This window comes from Phytophthora infestans, genomic scaffold (assembly GCF_000142945.1).
Source record: "Phytophthora infestans T30-4 supercont1.34 genomic scaffold, whole genome shotgun sequence".
NCBI lineage: Eukaryota > Oomycota > Peronosporomycetes > Peronosporales > Peronosporaceae > Phytophthora > Phytophthora infestans.
The window spans coordinates 708,288-725,838 of record NW_003303725.1 but is presented as its reverse complement, the minus strand read 5'-3'; the positions used below and the strand labels follow the sequence as shown (position 1 = coordinate 725,838).

The window sequence follows — 17,551 nt, the reverse complement described above, 5'->3', positions numbered from 1 at the left end:
AGAGTACTTAGGTGTTGATGATGGTGTTATGGAGAACATCCCATCAATATTAGAAGCAGCTCATAATGACAGAATTGGTGGGGCCGAAGATGAAGAGCATCAGCACTTGGGTGATGTAGAGCCACACTGCAGGGATGATCATGCAAGTGGGACCGATGGACATAATGCACATGTCAGTGACTCCCGAGCAGGTTGGGCCCGAGCTGATGAACGCTCAGGTGGCGATGTGCGTGACGAGATGCAAAGAAGCATAAAGCGTGGTCGATCATGTGTTGATGTCCCGCACAATGAATCTCGTCGAAATAAACAGCGGACCTGTAAGCAAATGAATCAAAGTGCTTCAAGCACAACGGTAGCGTGCGGCGCTAGAGACCGTGAACATTTGCAAGTTGACCACCTGCGAGGTGGGTCCAATGAGCATGGCACAATGCCAACTCATCGCTCAAAGAAGAAAATGCACAGTGGGCGGCGCAAGGCACCGACTGTAGAGGTCCAACACCAGGAATATGTTGATGAGAAAAGTAACACAATGCTTAATGATGAGTTGCCAACCCGTGAGTGGGCTTATACTCCGACGTCACGTGGAATGACGACCACAGACTCAGAGATGTCACGTTCTCGTGAGAACTCGTCAAAGGAGGGTGTAACAACCTCAAAGAAGCGAGGATTGCGAGAGTTTGTGGCTTTGGAAGGTGCAAACACAGAGGTCTGCCCGGTAACACGGAGCGGACGTGTTAGCAAACCACCGTCATGGATTAGCGACTACGTCTACATTGCCTACTCGAACACAAATCCAGACGATGATGCAGTGTGCTCTGGGTCTGTTATATGGGTCAAAGCTCGAGAAGAGCTTCAACAGGCAATGGCAAAGGAGAAGGCGTTGGCGTGGTGGCAGGATTACTGCTGTCTCGCTGTAAGTATAATTACTGAGCCGCATACACTGGACGATGCTCTACTGAGCGAGTATGCCGTGCAATGGAAAGATGCTGCGGATGAAGAGTATCGAGCCTTGATGGAGAACTGCACATGGGTGTTAGTACCTCGAGAAAAGCACATGAAGGTGCTAAAGAATCGATGGTTATTTCGTGTAAAGTATACTTCAGAAGGTGATATTGAGCGTTTCAAGGCTAGGCTCGCTGTCAAGGGATTTATGCAGATATACGGCATTGACTACTTAGAAGTATACTCACCGGTGGTTCGGCTAGATACTTTGCGTGCGCTGTTGACTCTTGCCGCAGTATGGGATTACGAGGCACATCAGATGGATGTGACAGCTGCGTTCCTCAATGGAGCCATTGACGTGGAGGTTTTTATGGAGCAACCCACAGGTTATGTCGCTGAAGGGAAGGAAGACTGGGTTTGCTTCCTGAAAAAGAGTCTCTATGGCTTAAAGCAGGCACCACGAGTGTGGTTTCGCCTGTTGAAATCTTACTTAGAGGAACAAGGATTTGGCCTTTTGAGTTGCGAGCCTTGTGTTGCTGTGAAAGTCGTCGATGGATGGCTGGTCTTCATAACAATTTACGCTGATGACCAGATTCTTTTCGCACCAAATTTGGTAATGATTCAGATGCTAAAAGATATGCTTGATGTTCGGTTCAAAATGAAGGATCTTGGAGAGTTGCATTACATCCTGGGCTGGGAGATTATCCGTAATCGACAGGATCGTACCGTGTTTGTGAGTCAGCGTAAGTACACGTTGACTGTGCTGGAGCGCTTTCAGATGAGCGAGTGCAATGGGTGTAAAACTCCTAGTACTGCAGATCTGAAGCTCTCTAAGACAATGTGTCCCACCGACACTGATGAAAACGATCTTATGAAGACAAAACCATATCGTGCCGTAATTGGAAGCCTAATGTATCTAATGCTAGGCACACGTCCGGATCTGGCGTATTTGGTTCGTGAGTGTAGCCAGTTTCTTGACAATCCTGGCCTGATGCACTGGAGAGCGGCAAAGCGTGGACTACGCTATTTGAAAGAGACGATTGACTGGGGCTTGCGACTGGGTGGTATTAAGTGGGCAAGTGAAAGACTTGACAACCATCTAGATGCATACGCTGATGCTGACTTCGCCAATCGTGTTGACGATCGCAAGTCTGTAGCAGGCTACATAACGAAGTTTTGCGGTAGTACAATATCATGGGTCAGCCAAACTGAAAAGACAGTCGCACTTCATACCACTGAAGCAGAGTATATGGCATTGAGCCTATTGGTGCAAGAAGTGGTTCACCTTCGACAAATGCTCAAGGAACTGAAAGTGCAGCAGCGCAATCCCTCTCAAATATATGTTGACAACGAGAGTGCCAAGAAGCTGGCAAAGAACCCCCAGTTTCACAGCAGATCGAAACATATCGACGTTCGTCATCATTTCGTTCGTGAACGCATCGAGCTCAAGCATATTGACGTGGAGCGTGTGGCCAGCACCGATAATATTGCAGATGCCTTCACAAAACCGCTTACTCGCCCAGCGTTCGAGAAGCACAGAGCAGCGATGGGATTGATGTCACGCAAAGAATTTGAAGAAAGAGCGCCTAACAATGCCAACCAGTAGGTGGGGCTGTTGCGATGTACTGGTTCACAAGTTGAGGCTCTCTAGGGAGGTTAGCTTTTTGGTCCCGAATGGGTTTTGTGCCACCGGCTTTTGTCCCAAATGGGTTTTTGCTAACATGTGTGAGAAAGGTGAGAGAAGGAGAGACAGGTAATGTAGCAACACAGAAAATTTTCATTCTGGAATATACGCTCTGCTGAGCAGCCTTCCTCACTACACTAACGCTCGTAGGCTTCGTTCTATCTGTCACCTAACAGTGACATAGCTACTCGCTCTGCGCTAAATACTTGCGTACTGCAAGTGTAACCAGCATCCATGCGGCGGATCTCCTCCCGATTGTGCTTCAAGAGCACCTGCATCTAAGTGTCCGTTCGGGTCCGCAGGCTGCTCATTACGATGCCACCAGTAGAAAAAACGCGATCTTGAAACGCGATCGATGGCGATCTTTCCAGCCAGACGCACGCTAGAGCCGCAATAGATGGGAACAGAGTGGATCCAATCTCCTGAAACCAGCGCAGGATATCGACGTGCTTACAGACAGCCTCGACATTCCAGCAGTAGACCCCTTCGCGTCGAGCCATCAGCATAGGTGTCAGACTGTCCATGGTTGTAGTAGGTTTAGGAGCTTGGTGCAGCACCACGGAAACCGAGTCCACAGAATCTTGCAGCCATTTCTCCAGGATCTTGTCCGCTTGGTCGTGTAGTGTTGATAGCGACGTGGCTCCAGCATTGGTCATTGGGACGGCAGCTCCGCAGATCGTCGTATCGTCCTCAGCACTTGGCACGAGATTCAGATTTGGCAGCGTATTGGTGGTTTCACTTTGAATGGCCCCACGTGAAGCTTGGCTTTGTGCGCAGTACACTTCGCGATACGCGTCATGGCGCTGCTGACTCGTGAGCGGACAGCACTGACTCCTGAGAAGCTGGTATCGGACACGTGAAATTTGGAGCTTCGATCTCGGATGCTGAAGGAGGTGAGGTCACGGTTTTCCACTTGTATAGGCAGGATGCACTACAAAAACGCTCCGCTAGAGTCCCTTTATCGTACAGCTCATTGCTGCAGATGTGGTGGACACCACGTCCACAATCAACACAAGGTGTGGTCGTCGTAAGCTCCTCACAGGAGCAGTCGGCGTTGGCACATTTGATCGTAGGAGGGGAGGGCAGGCTGCAAAGCGAGGGGGAGGGGCTCTTGATTGCTGGAAAGATTAAAAATGAGGCAAATTAGTGTGTATGAGGTCCTTTAGGTCGGTCCTGAGCGACAAACCTTCCCGATCGCCTTCATTGTATTCGAGACCGGTCCTGTGCGACGAACCGCATCATGCTCGATAGATGGTGCTACAAGTGTCTGGGTATGATCATGAGGGTAAGGCGGGGAGTACTGCCGCCACCAGCGCCAGGAACCAGACTGCGTTGGTCGATAAGGAAATGCCATTCTATAATCAGATAGTAGTAGGGTATTAATATCTGATCAAAATTAAAACTAATAAGACGATATTACCATTTGTTTTCCTTTGAGAATAAACTAATAGCTCTAATATTAGTTTAATAAGAGTTTGTTATTAATATTTACTTCACTATTACTATAAGTCAAGTTACTATCAATCTCTGCCCATGACTACTGGTAAAAAATGCCCTTGGGACAAGGCAATTATGCGGGTGAATTTCTTCAAGTACACAATAAAAATAAAAACATCGTGATTGCTACGAAAAGATTTCTCCATACCTTACTCACAGGAAGGATCTGATCATACTCTGGTACACAGGGTCGGCTCTCGTTTTAAAATGTGACGTGTGGTGGCATGACAAAAAGGTAAGATAATTTAAATTTAGTAAATTCGAAATCTTTGCAGTGCTTTGTTAAAATTAAAGAAGCGCTAGATATATCTTACCGTACGGTAGTTAAAACACTTGCAAAAATACAGCGTGCATGAGAGCTGAGGCAAGTGCTACTCAGGGCCTCCGAAGATGGCGTTTTTTATTTATGAGAATAAAACTGTGCATTAAATTATCCGATGAAGTGTAAATAGGTGGTTAAATAAATAATGGCATCAGCCGAAATAAATTATGCCATTAAGAGTTTTTATTTATGAAGATTCAAGCGCTCCAAAATTAGCATTTTCAAAGTCAAGCCTCGCTTGTGGGTGACAAGAATACCTCGCATCTTCCTTTGCGATCTGATTTGCAACACGGAGAGCTCGAAATCCAAATAAAATTAAGAAAGTATTATTGTTTCTGATAAAATTACAGAAAACTTGCTTGTTGCCGCTTAGTATTGCAACTAATCCTCAAGTGACCCACGATCAAGACCTCCAGAAATGCAGGGTTGCAGCCATATCGAGGTGATTTCTGAAATGAAAAATGATACTTGCAGTTTGTTTTCATACATTATGCACTTCTCCAATCCCCCAAAATAACTAATCTAGTGCAGGGGTTCCGAAAATGGTCTTTTTATTAAATATAATTGTTTTATTTTGCATTAAAATAATTTATTTTCGAGCTCCCATTTCAAAATCAAATAATTTATTCCGCGCTCTCTCCTTAGTTGGTGGGAGCCTCACCACGCACAGCCTTCCGGACCGTGGCAGCGCTCCAGTAGGGTCGGGTCAGCGACAAACCATCAAAATGAGAGGGCAAGAGCGCGGCAGATCGATTGTAGATTGCGGTTCAGCTGGGTCGCTGGTCCGTAGGGCTCCATCAAGCTCGGTTAATTTTTGCTCCCGTGGTGTTCCAAGCACTTAAATATTTTTTTTTATGTTTTGCAAGTCTCAATAAAAATAACATATTCGGAACCCCGCTCAGCTGAAATAAATAATTTATCGTTATTTTCGGGAAATAATGTTATTGACAATGCTAATTTCGGAGGCCCTGTTGCTACTCCGAGCTCCCGTATTTAAGTACTTTGAAGTAATTGATGTACTTCGCGCGATGATTTACGCAATCAAAGTTGGAATATACCAAACCCACTGACGTATCTCCGGGTCGATTCTGTTTGAATTTCCTCTCAGTTTCCTCTTCAAGTTCAGCAGGGTCTTGCCATGTTTCACGTACGTGTCGTACAAAAAGAGTGATATCTCAAAGTGCTCGCGTGAAGCGGCTTGACGTATCGTTTCAATGAGATCATTCGCTGACCCTCGAGGGGCTAGACACTGGGCCACGCGCAAGTGACCGGATTTCGCTGCTTTGCCTAATGCAGCGCCGATATTCCACCCAGATCGATTCTCAAGAAGCCATTGCACCATCCGCGTATCGCCTTGAGAGGCAGCAACATCCATGACTTTCAGGGCTCCCGATAATGGCAATAATCGCATGTCATTTTTTGAGTCGTCCGTACATTTTTTTGCATGAGGCAAACCCAAGAAGGGATCCGTACATTATGACTAATAATGCAATTAATGGGCGCATTAATACATTGTAATCGATGCACTGGTGAACTGTTTCAGCATTGCAGTAGCTCTCGTTAACACTAAGAGGCAAAATAATTTCCAACGAAATGGGTAGAAAGGAGTTCCTGTCAATACCATAGGTTGCCCAAGCCACGCTGAACACGTTCTGCAAGATTGGATGTCGGAGGTATAGTATGGTTAGGTCTGTACGAGCACTCCACGGACGCCAGGCGGGCCTTCTTCAGCACGGACTCAGCAAAAGTCTCTTTCTGTGAACCTCGCGGGATAACTTCGCTCACAGGCTCTTGGAGGAAAGGCTGGGCAGCCTTCATCTCTTGACGGCTCATGGAGATGCTGCTTGTCACGCTAGATTCTGACACAAGCTGACTCAGAATTGATAGATCCGCTTGAACCTAAGCAGTTATCCTAGTTAGTATAAATAATTGGTGGACAATTTAATGCGAAACGTACCCAGGTATCGCTTCAAGACGGGCTTTTCATTGAGTAATGCGTTGAACAAGACGCGAGCCTCGCATAGCATCACATCGTCAGACTGCAGCATCATAAACACCGACTGACAACGCTCCAGCGTTGCCAGCAACTCCTTCAGCTTCTTGTTTTCGGTAGCTGAAGAGACGAATTGAGCCAGGCTCTCATCTTCACGGTCGACGAATTCGAGTACCTCGAAATAGCAGTGCAACATTTTGAAGGTAAACCCCCATCTGGTGTCTTGGCGGGCGGAGTTTTGTTTTGAATCTATGACAAAAACAATATATATTTTTAAAAAAATATTGAAAAATATTAAAAAAAAAAGGTTTACCGTAGCTTGGCCGATTGTATCAGAGTATGAAGCCTGACCATCCGTTTTTGGATGTTGGCTAGCACACTTTCCGAGCTTGCTGTCACAAGTGACGCCGCGAGGTTCAGCCGGTGACTCGCACATCCGATTAGCGGTACTTTCAGTGGACGGGCAAGGTGCTTATTCAGAGGACAGCTGTCACTAACCAGAAAAGGCACCTGCTTAATGTTCTTACCAATGACGCGTAGTATGAGGACCATGGCTCCCGGTGTGCTTCTTCAGCATTGTGCTGTATCATGGCGTCATTAGCACCGCCCTCTGGTGGCTCCAGGACGGGTGCCATGGCAAGTAGCGGTCGACAGGGTACCCCGTCAGCATCGTAGCACGCAAAGACAGCTATAAAAAGCTCAGAATCGTGCATTCATCCGTCGAATATGATGCCAAAGAACTTTAAAATCTCCGCCGCTATGTTCCCTTCAGCTGCAATGGTCACTTTGAGCATGTCCCTCGTTAGTGTTTCAAAGCAAATGTCCGATAGATTCGTGTATCTACATAAAAAATACAGCAGCATACAAAAATTTAGCCCCAAATTACAATATAATTCAGCTGCATTTATTAATTGCCGCCTTGTCCTCTTTTGCTCGCAGAAAGAGAACGGCAGGTTCCCGAAAATGGTCCACTCAAGCCATTAAATCGATTTTGCGCTTTCTTGCTGATTCACGGCAAGAGTGAGTTCGTCCTTCCTGGCCCAGCTGCCAGCGTTTCTACCTCAAAGTTGGGGTGCTTAAGTCGTATGTGCTGATTCACGTTTGTAGTGCCTCTTCCACTTGGTTGTTTGTGGAGTGTAGGACATACTTTGCACTTGTAGTAGTCAGTTACTTCCCCGTTGCTGTCCAAACACGGCGAAAAGTGAAAAAAAAACTGAGCGAAAAGTGAGATACGGGGGGCGGATCTGTAAGGGCGACGTCTGCCATGGCTGACAAATTCGAAACTGGGACTTCGGATTGAAAAGGATTAACGGGCAAAACGGTTGGTCGAGGGAAGAAGGAGACCACGCAGCCGTGGAGGCGGTATCGCTCCCGAAGATTTTAGGTAGTTGGCTGAGTCCATTCTTTTGCAACGCCAACGTCTTCAAGTTGGGTGGTAGAGCAGGTACCAAGTCTCCAGAGCTATTAGTGTGCCGATTTGGTAATTACAATCCTTATTTTTACGCATTAATAATGCTTTTGTAAAACGTTTTGCCATACATTATGCATGTCCAAAATCACAGTAGCTCCTATACATAATGGGGCCAATATATGTACATTAATGTATGCTAGTTTCTTTAAAACCTCTTTACAACATCCACATGGCCATTGATAGATACCTTCTCGGTTGTAACGAAGCTGCCACCTGCTTCACAGTAAGCGCTGAACCATTTCACCTCCTCCAAGTGACCTCCAGCTGCAGCGCCATCCATCGCTGCTTTCGTACATCTTTCAGATCGATTCAGGCTCAACCACGTGACTACTTCCAAGTGTCCGCTAGCTGCAGCTCTGTCCATTGCTTCCGTCGAAAAATACACTAGGCTATTCTCAATCAACCATTCTCCCACTTCTACGTGGCCGTTCGCTGCTGCAAGGTCCACTGTTCCTTTCGTAGAAATGGTGGGATTCTTCTGTTCCAGCAGCCCTGGATGATGTCGAGGTCACCCCTCTCCGCAGCTTTATCCATCGCCTTCTGTGTGTTTCTTGCTTCTGTATTGGCATGAAGCCACTCTAGCATCAACAGATTCCTCGCACCATCCATTGCTGCACTCACACAGCTTGTTGCGTTATCACGAAGCATCCATTAAAGAATATCGAGTTGCTTTGCGTAGAACACACTTGATGTCGTTTTTAGTGAGCATTAAGCTCTCCCAGAATGCCCACATTTCTCATGTTTACTTTTTAAAGCCACCATATCTATCGCCCAGGAGCTGCAGCCCTCTAAGCGGACGTAGCCATTTCACTACTTCTTTATACCCGTAAGCGGCAGCTTTATCCATCCCAGACGTCGTGCAACTCTCAGTCCGATTCAAAGGTAGCCATTGTACTACTGCTAAATGACCCGCATGAGCCGCTGAATCCATTGCCCAACGAGTGCATGGAGGGTGCCATACAGTTGGCCTTTAGTGACGGTTCTGGTGTAGGTGTTGCACCAATTCTTTGTTCAGATACTTGAGCACGTCAAGATGACCTCGGCTTGCCGCTACATCCATGGCATTCGAGAAACCAGCAGACTGGTTCGACTGGGTTCGAAATAGAGCGACAGATGACGGGTGTGCGTACGTACGAAATAGCCATTTAACTACTTCTAGATTGTCATTCAGTGCCGCTATGAACAGGACTTGAGATTAATCATCGCACTTGCCAAGTCTTAAGAGGTATTTCAGTAGGCATTTCAAGGCAGCGAGACCACCATACTCACTAGCAGCCTGTGTACTGTAAAGAAGCCTGCAATGGTTAATAAAGAAGGGATTTATCGTCCACTCTGCGAATTGAACGTCATTGTGTTGCGCTGCTTCACACAACGCGCTTCCAGCTCGTTTGTGACAATATGCAGCGGGATATCTCCTGTCGAACTGACCATTCATCCTCTTTGCAGGTTGGGAGCTTGCTAAAAAGCGTGTAGCCTCTGGCAATTAGCCGGTCGAATTCTGTCAGGTTATTAGTTTCAACAGTTTTTTCACAAGACTAGAGGAACAGCTCTGTGCATTGCTGAGATCGCAAATAACCAATGGATCATATCCCAGTGACCACGTCTTAATGTCTCGTTCAAGACCCGTCACTCGGAAGGACGAGACCAGCGACCGATTTCGTGTCCAGAAGGGGTAGCAACCAAAGCCAACCACGTAATTTAATTTCCTCCAAGACTTGATAACTCAGGAGGCGTCCTGGAAAGTGAGCCACCACCCACTTTATCGCTGGGTGATCTTCTCGACGTACAGCTTGTAGCAAAGCTAGACTAAACTGTCATCGAGAATATCGAGGCTCGCATTGGAGAGGTCTCGCAACAGTCCACTGATCGCTCTTGGCAGAGTATATTCGGACTTCGACGGCCTTGAAGGTGCATGCTTGAGCCATTTATGTATCTATATAAAGGAGATCTGCGCAACGACGCCCGGGGCGCTTGTTGGAAGCTTGTACCGCAGGATGAGGGTCACAACTGTGAGGCGTGATCCCATGACTAATTCAGCGAAAGAAGACTTCCGTTCGAGAACGGACCCAACAACTGATAGGTGGTTCACTTGTAGCATGACTAACAGTAGTGGTGATTGGCTGAACAGCTTCGACCCGCGCGGAATGAGCCGAGCCCAATATCGGCTCACTTGAAGTAGCCAATCAGCAAACTCTATTTGTAAATGCGAGCTTGGTTCCTACTCTATCCAAAATTTTAGGGGAGCGGGGCTCTTGAAGATACAGACAATCTACTCGGTAGCAAGCCTTAGACCCGAAATACAATTCTGAACAGGGGGCGTCGGAATTGGGATATGGTACGAAACATGTGACCACTTGGACGACGACATAATGGCCAGACATCTCCCAAACCATCAAGTAAACCAATACTGAAGTCATTCTGATGCAACAACCAGGTCAGAACTCGCTCTGAGTTTTGCTTCGTGTAAGAATCCGAGGAAGGTGAAGATCGTTGTGCAGCACAAGAAGGCATTCACTTTTCTCTTTCCAATCACCCTTCTCCAGTGGACACAATGGACGCTCATGGGTCAGATCTACCAAGTATTTACCAGCGTCCGTACTTTGACGGCATCGTTCAGCTGCCGGTGCTGCCATCGCATCTGGCCGGGGAGTAACATCCAGCGATGCCATCTTTTACATACTGGCCCAGCCACCTCGTCCGTCTGCAACACCCGATTCCGCTCCGAACTCTACTGAATGGATTCAAACAATTCCAGTATCTACAGCTACAGCTAACCCGTCGACTCCGGTATATATTACCGTGAACGGAAAACGCAAAGCAGGCGCCAAATCCAGCGCTGGGCAACAAGGAAAAAAGAAGAATTCCTCCAAAAAGGGAACAACGCCATCCAAGCGCTTCGTCTGGACGAATAAGATGATCGAAGAGCTCCTCGACATGCGCTTCAAAGACGATGACGCTAGGCTTCGTGTCCAAAATGCCGATACTAACCGAAAAAAAGCTCTCGCATGGCAATTTTTTGCCAATCGATTATCGGAGAAACTGGAGGTGGTGCTCTCAAGTGATCAGGTACTTTACAAACTATTTTTTTTCTCCAGTTCCTAACATTTTTTGCAATTCTAGGTTGCGAACAAGTACAAAATACTCAAGTGCGAGTACAGACAAGGAAAGGAGGCTAGAACAGACACTGGCAACAATGGAAATGAAGATGAGAGTGAGATCTGGGGTATTCTGAACAGCGCTTTCGCTGGTCGTACTGGAATTGGTGGAGCAACTCTGGCGGACGCAGATAACGATTCGGATTGTGTTGAAAAAAGAAAAGTCTTTCTCATCCTCGGACAGCCGCCAAAAAGCGGCTACATCCATTGCACGTCTGGCTGCTGCCATGAAAGACGGCATGACAGCTATCGCCGCATCGATGGGGACTGACGATAAGCTCGTTGAAGTGCTCCGTGATGTCCGGGCCGCTCAAGAAGCCTCCCGGATTTACAGGCGCGCCAGTTGACACTGCTTGAACATCTTGTCTCCGAGATGTCCCCACCCAATTAAATTGTAGTCGAGGAATAGCTTTAGCTTCAGCCTAGCGTTCTACATTGCATTAAATGATAGTGGGTCATTGAGGATAGACATTGGCAATGTAACTGTAAATTGCATACTTCCTAAAAAGTACCAAGATCCTCCATAATATTTTTCTGTTTCGCTAGACCCTGCTCATGGCTCACTTCATCTTCTCCAGAAAGAGAGGACAACATACTTGGTGGAGCTCGATCGGGGTCATCTCCTACCACCGTGTAGCTGTCTTTAAGACCAATCATCAAATTATGTAAAACTAAGCAGCTTACAATAACATTCGTGACACGAGCTGGGGATTTTTGGGATATCTTGCCCAGAAGTATGCGGTAGCGATTCTTGATGATGCTAAATGCTCGTTTGACATAATTCGGGTATGGGATAGCTTGTAGCTGTAGCGCCGGCTCAGGGCACTGGACGATGCCTCTTCTTCGTCAAAAGGAGTAAGAAGATGCCGAAATATCTTGTATCCAGCATCGCCGAGAAGATGCATTCCACTAGGCACAGAAATTTTATTGCGCAGACCCGACTGATTCCACAAAGCTTGATCGTTGATAGACCCAGCCCGAATACAATAAGAACGAAATCGAGTCTCATGATCCACTACGGTCTGCATATTCACCGCAGGAAATTTTTTCTACAATACCAGCCTTCGTGCTCCACAGGTCGGCTAATTCGCATCAAGCAGCCATCCACTGCACCAATGACGTCAGGAAAGCCTGCGATTCGCTCAAATCCATCGGTAACTTTCTTGATTTTGTTGGGCATTGTGATTTCTTCCTTTGCCATTTTCGTCAAAACCGACAGCACTTGGCAAATGTATACGACAGCACTTGGCAAATGTATACGACAGCACTGGTTTTTGACATCCCCATGACAGTACCAGCACTGTCAATCGTTCCACCGGTAGATAGATAAATGATCGTCACAGCAACACGTTTGGTGATGTCAAACTTGACATTGTGATGGATACGCTCTCTCCAGTTGATCCTGACAAGAGCCACAACCGCAAGAAATGTTCGCTTGTCACAACGCATCTTCGAGTGAAACCATTTTGTTTTCTTAGTCTGCATTGCTCTATCAAAAGCTGTAGCTGCAAACGTGTTGACACTGGAACGGGTCTCTCCACCGAGACGACGACGATCGCTACACAGAGCGGACACGGCTGTACAAACGCACTGCAACATGCAGAGAACGGCGAGTTTAGCTTTGGTGCCCATTACGAAGCGACGTGACTTGACAGGGGATTAGTGCTGAGGTCTACCGGAGGCAAACAGAAAAATGAGCTATTCCTAAAGTCGGCACGGGTATACATCGGCAGAGACGCCAAACTCGTTCCCACTTCGGAATAGGTCGCGGAGGTATTCTGAGAACGCCATACAGAACGGTATAATTTGAAAACGCGTTCCGAAATCTGTTTCTATTTTCAGCCAATGACCGAGCAGAATTTCTTGGAACGAGTTTCGGAATTTCAACTTAGACCAGGGCCTAAGGGATTCACATCATGCGTCTGGCAATTATTCTGTCTGCTACGGCTGTCGCCATTTCTTTTGCAACCTGCAGTGCAATAGACCAAACCAAGGTCCTAATGTATGGGACTCCAGCTCACTACATACACGATTCTGCCGGCAGAAGACTTCTTCGCAAGAACGGAGAGAACAAAGAAACATCTGAGGAGCGAGCCCCAATTTCAATTTGGCGAATTTTAGTGAGGAGATGTTTAAGGTGGCTGCGTTGACGAATAAAGCAGATGCCAAAAATCTGGCTAAACAACTCATGGGTAATGGTGAGCTGGCGGATGCTGCATACATTTGGTGGCAGAACAAGGGGGCTCCCCGCAAACCCGCGCGGGGAGCCCCCTTGTTCTGCCACCAAATGTATGGGGCTTTTGAGCGTGCTGCACACCGTTTCAAACGGTGTTTTTGCAATTTTGTCTGGTGGACCGTGATGATCAGTGATGATAACAAAGTACTGTACCAGAAGTTCGTAATCGATTAGTACCTGTACAGTAATCCCCGTCTAATCCTGAAAGGTGGGGCCTGCGAGGTTGGATGATTTGCACAGGTACATGAACTGTACAGTACAGCACCCCGTTTTCGCGCCCTTAGACATTTAATAAACGTTCGGATGTAATGGAGTCTGATTCCAAATGAACTTTAGTTTGTCAGCTAAAATCTGATTTATTTGCAAATCCCATATGTTCCACCCCGCGAAAACGGGGTGTAGTACTGTATCACAATGTGATTGCGAAGTGTATTGTATTAATCTAGACCCCATCCATTTTTTTTAATGATGCGACACTTTCCCGCATTCACAACTTCAGCTCGGCAGAACTATCCATACAATACATTGTCGCAATCTCAGCAGAATTTCCATAATACAGTACATAGGTTCTGTAAAAATAAATAAAATTTAAGTACTGTTAGCAGTACATATTAAGTGCGCTGCGAACTTAAGATTCACTATCTACGGCTGAAGGCTGTTAATCCGCGCGCTACGTCGACTAGGATTTGTCTTCTTTCGCGTATGGCGGTTTCGTCCTCTGGTAGACTGATACAGCCAGACGAAGTTGATAGTCTCCTTTTTGAAAATCACCTTCAGCTTCCAGGCGAGGTTGTGAGCAGGTTTCCAGGTGAGTTCGTGACAGTCAACAGATTGGATAGGAAACAAATTAAAAGCATTCACCTAGTGTTTTGCGTACACTTTTCGACGTCAAACTATCGTTCTTCTCTACCTCTTCTTGCTCGGTTACTGGCAATAGGCCACCGCCGCTGCGCATCAAATTGATCAAATTTCTGTCTTCTTCGGTGCTTGGTGAGCGGTTCGTAAAGTTGGGATTGATAGTGAGCCGGTAGAAAGTTGGCGAGACGTGGGGATGGGGTGGAGCAGCAGTGGAAAATCTTCACTCTGCGTCCGTGGATGGTTCCGTATCCTAAGCGAATATTCGAGCTTATGGATCCGGCCGTCGAGCCTGCGCTTTATATTACTGACATGTTTCTTCCTCTTATTAGCGGGTAACACTCATTTTCCTTTTCCGATTTTCTTTTATAAATTACATGTTATAGCAGAAGATTGGACAATGTTTCTGTCCTTTTCGGCAGGCTCATATTAAGAAATAACAAAAACTCTAACCCAGTAGTTCTTTTGACCGATACGCTGTCAAGCTGCAGCCGATTGAGGATACGTGAAAGCGTAACGCTGAAGAAGGAGATACATCTCCACAAATCCATCGTTAATATAAAAATGCTAATCGGTGAATGTGCATTCTATTTTACAAATAAACAGTTAGAAAAGATGAAGTGAAATTAAACCAATCCAGACTCATTTTTAATCAGGGTGAGCCGACATATTTTTAGATGAAAGTTATGCAAGTGTGGCTTAATTTCTGCAAGAAAAGGCTAGATTCTTTCAGCTTCCTACGTCAGAGCAGTTCGCGCTTGTATTCGTTATGTTTCGGCTAGGGTCCTGGCTTAGCCCTACGCTTACCGATACGTGCTGGTTCCACCTCAACAAAGACTTCAGGGCAATCCTCACGAAGAATTTCTTCAACCCAAATAAGTTCTGTAAATGATGATAGCATCTCTACCTCACAAGGTGCTGAGCACGACTCTAACGGATATGCCGCACCAAAAACGCATTCCAGGTAATAGTGAAGCTTAATGAGTAGCGTTGGCGACGCCTAGACTTAGGTAATTACTCGCGCTACGCATCGCCATGCGCTGGAACACTGTCTCGACACATGAGTCCACGATGCGAATGTTCCCGTTCACCGCTAAGAGGCCGCTGTCGACGCGATACATCAGTGGGTAGACTCGCTCGAGTCCCCCCACACGTTTTACAATAACTTGCAGACCTGGAGCGTATCGTCACTCAGCTGCACATTCATTGATTTGTTTCTGCATTCCGAGCACTTTGTTCCGCAATATATGTGGCCCGGCCCCTTCAGTCTCGGGGCAAACGCCTCCGCACTTAGCCTAAACAGTGGCCTGTTGTGGCTAGAGCAAGGTCACATAGAAAACCTTTTTTCCGGAAGGTTGAGCGTGTACGCCAGCCCTTCTTGCTCACGACCACGAGGGTCGCTCATTACCACTGCCACGCGTACCATAGAAATTAAGTCGTGGCACGGTGTGGTTAAGAATAGAATCGCCCTGTCATTGTGCCATTATAAATATCTGCAGAGTATACCTTAATGGAGATATTAGCGTGGCGCATAGCAATTGCATTTTTGCCCTGGCACTTGCAGATGTCATCTGTGGCACTTCCTGTCAATTCATTCACTTCAAACTCCCCTAGCACTCGTTTATTCAATTAAACCACAGCATTTCGTGGTTAGACCCTGGTTGAGGTGGAAGAATGTGGTCTGTGATAGAATTTATGGCATATTATTGGCCAACATAAAGTGAGTGGGGTGTTCATAGACAGTACTTTTGATTTGGTTTGTGTTCTGAATGACTTGTTACCACAATACCTACAGGAGGTGCTCTTGGGGCAAAAAAAAAAAAACACCCATGGTAATCACGAAAAATCTACCCAATCGCTGATTTTACTGCAATATTGTTTTACAAAGCATACTGCCAGGCCTTAAATATGACCCAGATCTTGTGTTAAATTGCTACAAAGCTTAATGAGAGAGAGGGTTAAAAATATCCAAAAACGGGTGTAGCAGTAGACTGTATTAAAATCTACTGTTCTTAGTACTTTCTGCTATTAATAAATGGGAAGAAGCTCTTTCCATTTTACTGTATTTTGTATTAATATTAATATTAATACAGCTGTACCATCTCCAATGTACCTGTGGTACCCATGGTGGTCCTTGATGATTGGTGATGATTACAAAATACCAGGTCGTTCGTAATCAATTAACAGTAATCCCCGCCTATTTAATAATCCGGAAAGGTGGAACCATTGATTCGCACAGATACATGTACAATTGTATCACAACAGGAACAGGGATACAGTACAGTAATGTGCCTCAACAGCGAGCACCGCACATTCACTAAAAGGTAAAGGTATATTGGATACAATGGGTTCATACGTTTATAAGTACAGATCCGAGTTGACCACTTTCCTGAGCATATTAAATGTCGAGTGTTCGCTTTTGAGGCACATAACTGTATTACATTGGTTAAAAACGTGTTTCGAAGGTGCATATTCAGGGGGCAGAACTGTATTCACATAATAAAAGGTCCATCTTATTAAGGCGCGAATGGATGGCGTGCCACTGGCACTTCGTCCCTTATTCGCCCTTTTGCGCTGCCACTTGTCCACTTCGACTTTTACCGTGGACGCAAGACCATCACCAAGCAACCTAGCGTGACCATGAGCAAGCTGTTCTACGCGTTTGCCGTGCTCGCAGTACATGTACTTACTAGTAGCCCGACAACTGCAGCATCTAACCTACCCGTTAATCTGGTAACCGGCCCTGCATTCACGACACCGGCTGGTGCTGCCCATAGAAGATTTCTTCGATCCATCCACGAGGGAGAGGACAGCTTGAAGCCATCAGCGTTTTCTGAAGAACGCACAGCACTGAGAGCAATGGCTTATCTCTTGAAACCGAAGCAGAAGAAGCTCGCTGCGGCTCTAAAAAAATCGACCTCGAAACACAAACTCAGTGTTGCTCCGGAGAAAATGAAATCAATTCAGGTTCTAGGAGATCCAAAGAATCCGGAAAGAGAGTGGTTCAAGCGGCTTTATAACAGCAAAAGGGGGGACCCACAAACGTTGAGGAAACTTGGACAGTTCAAGACCGAAGCGCAGCTTTCGCGGTATATCAAATTCTACGATGACATGTTAGCGAAAGCCAAGAATGTCCGAGTTCAGACGAAATAACTCGCCAACGAAGTATGGTTGCAGGAGGTCGTTGGTCGTTGTCTAGCTACGAATACAATTGTCGAGCAATAATCGCTAAATACATTCCGTATTAGTCGTTTCACCACCGTCATGTTCTGTCACACCAGCATTCGATGCTTAGGGCAGGCGATTGGATCTCAACACTCCACGGCCACTTACAGTAGCACTCACAATGGTATTAGAGGTCGTGGACTGTCACCAGAGGTCGGAAAATGCTAAAGT

At 46.3% G+C, this 17,551-nt stretch overlaps 3 protein-coding genes across 3 annotated transcripts; 2 read left to right on the top strand and 1 right to left on the bottom strand.

The window, feature by feature from the left end:
* Positions 1–5,086: 5,086 nt before the first annotated feature.
* On the bottom strand, positions 5,087–5,787 carry PITG_14386 (uncharacterized protein; the record flags this gene model as incomplete). The annotated part of the gene is made up of 2 exons (XM_002898811.1): positions 5,087–5,135; positions 5,597–5,787. 2 exons carry the CDS (start codon positions 5,785–5,787, stop codon positions 5,087–5,089), a joined length of 240 nt encoding a protein of 79 aa, XP_002898857.1.
* Positions 5,788–12,980: 7,193 nt separating this feature from the next.
* On the top strand, positions 12,981–13,214 carry PITG_23016 (secreted RxLR effector peptide protein, putative; the record flags this gene model as incomplete). The annotated part of the gene is made up of 1 exon (XM_002898810.1): positions 12,981–13,214. One exon carries the CDS (start codon positions 12,981–12,983, stop codon positions 13,212–13,214), a length of 234 nt encoding a protein of 77 aa, XP_002898856.1.
* Positions 13,215–16,795: 3,581 nt separating this feature from the next.
* On the top strand, positions 16,796–17,308 carry PITG_23015 (secreted RxLR effector peptide protein, putative; the record flags this gene model as incomplete). Its single annotated transcript, XM_002898809.2, has 1 exon — positions 16,796–17,308. One exon carries the CDS (start codon positions 16,796–16,798, stop codon positions 17,306–17,308), a length of 513 nt encoding a protein of 170 aa, XP_002898855.1.
* Between the last annotated feature and the right edge of the window lie 243 nt (positions 17,309–17,551).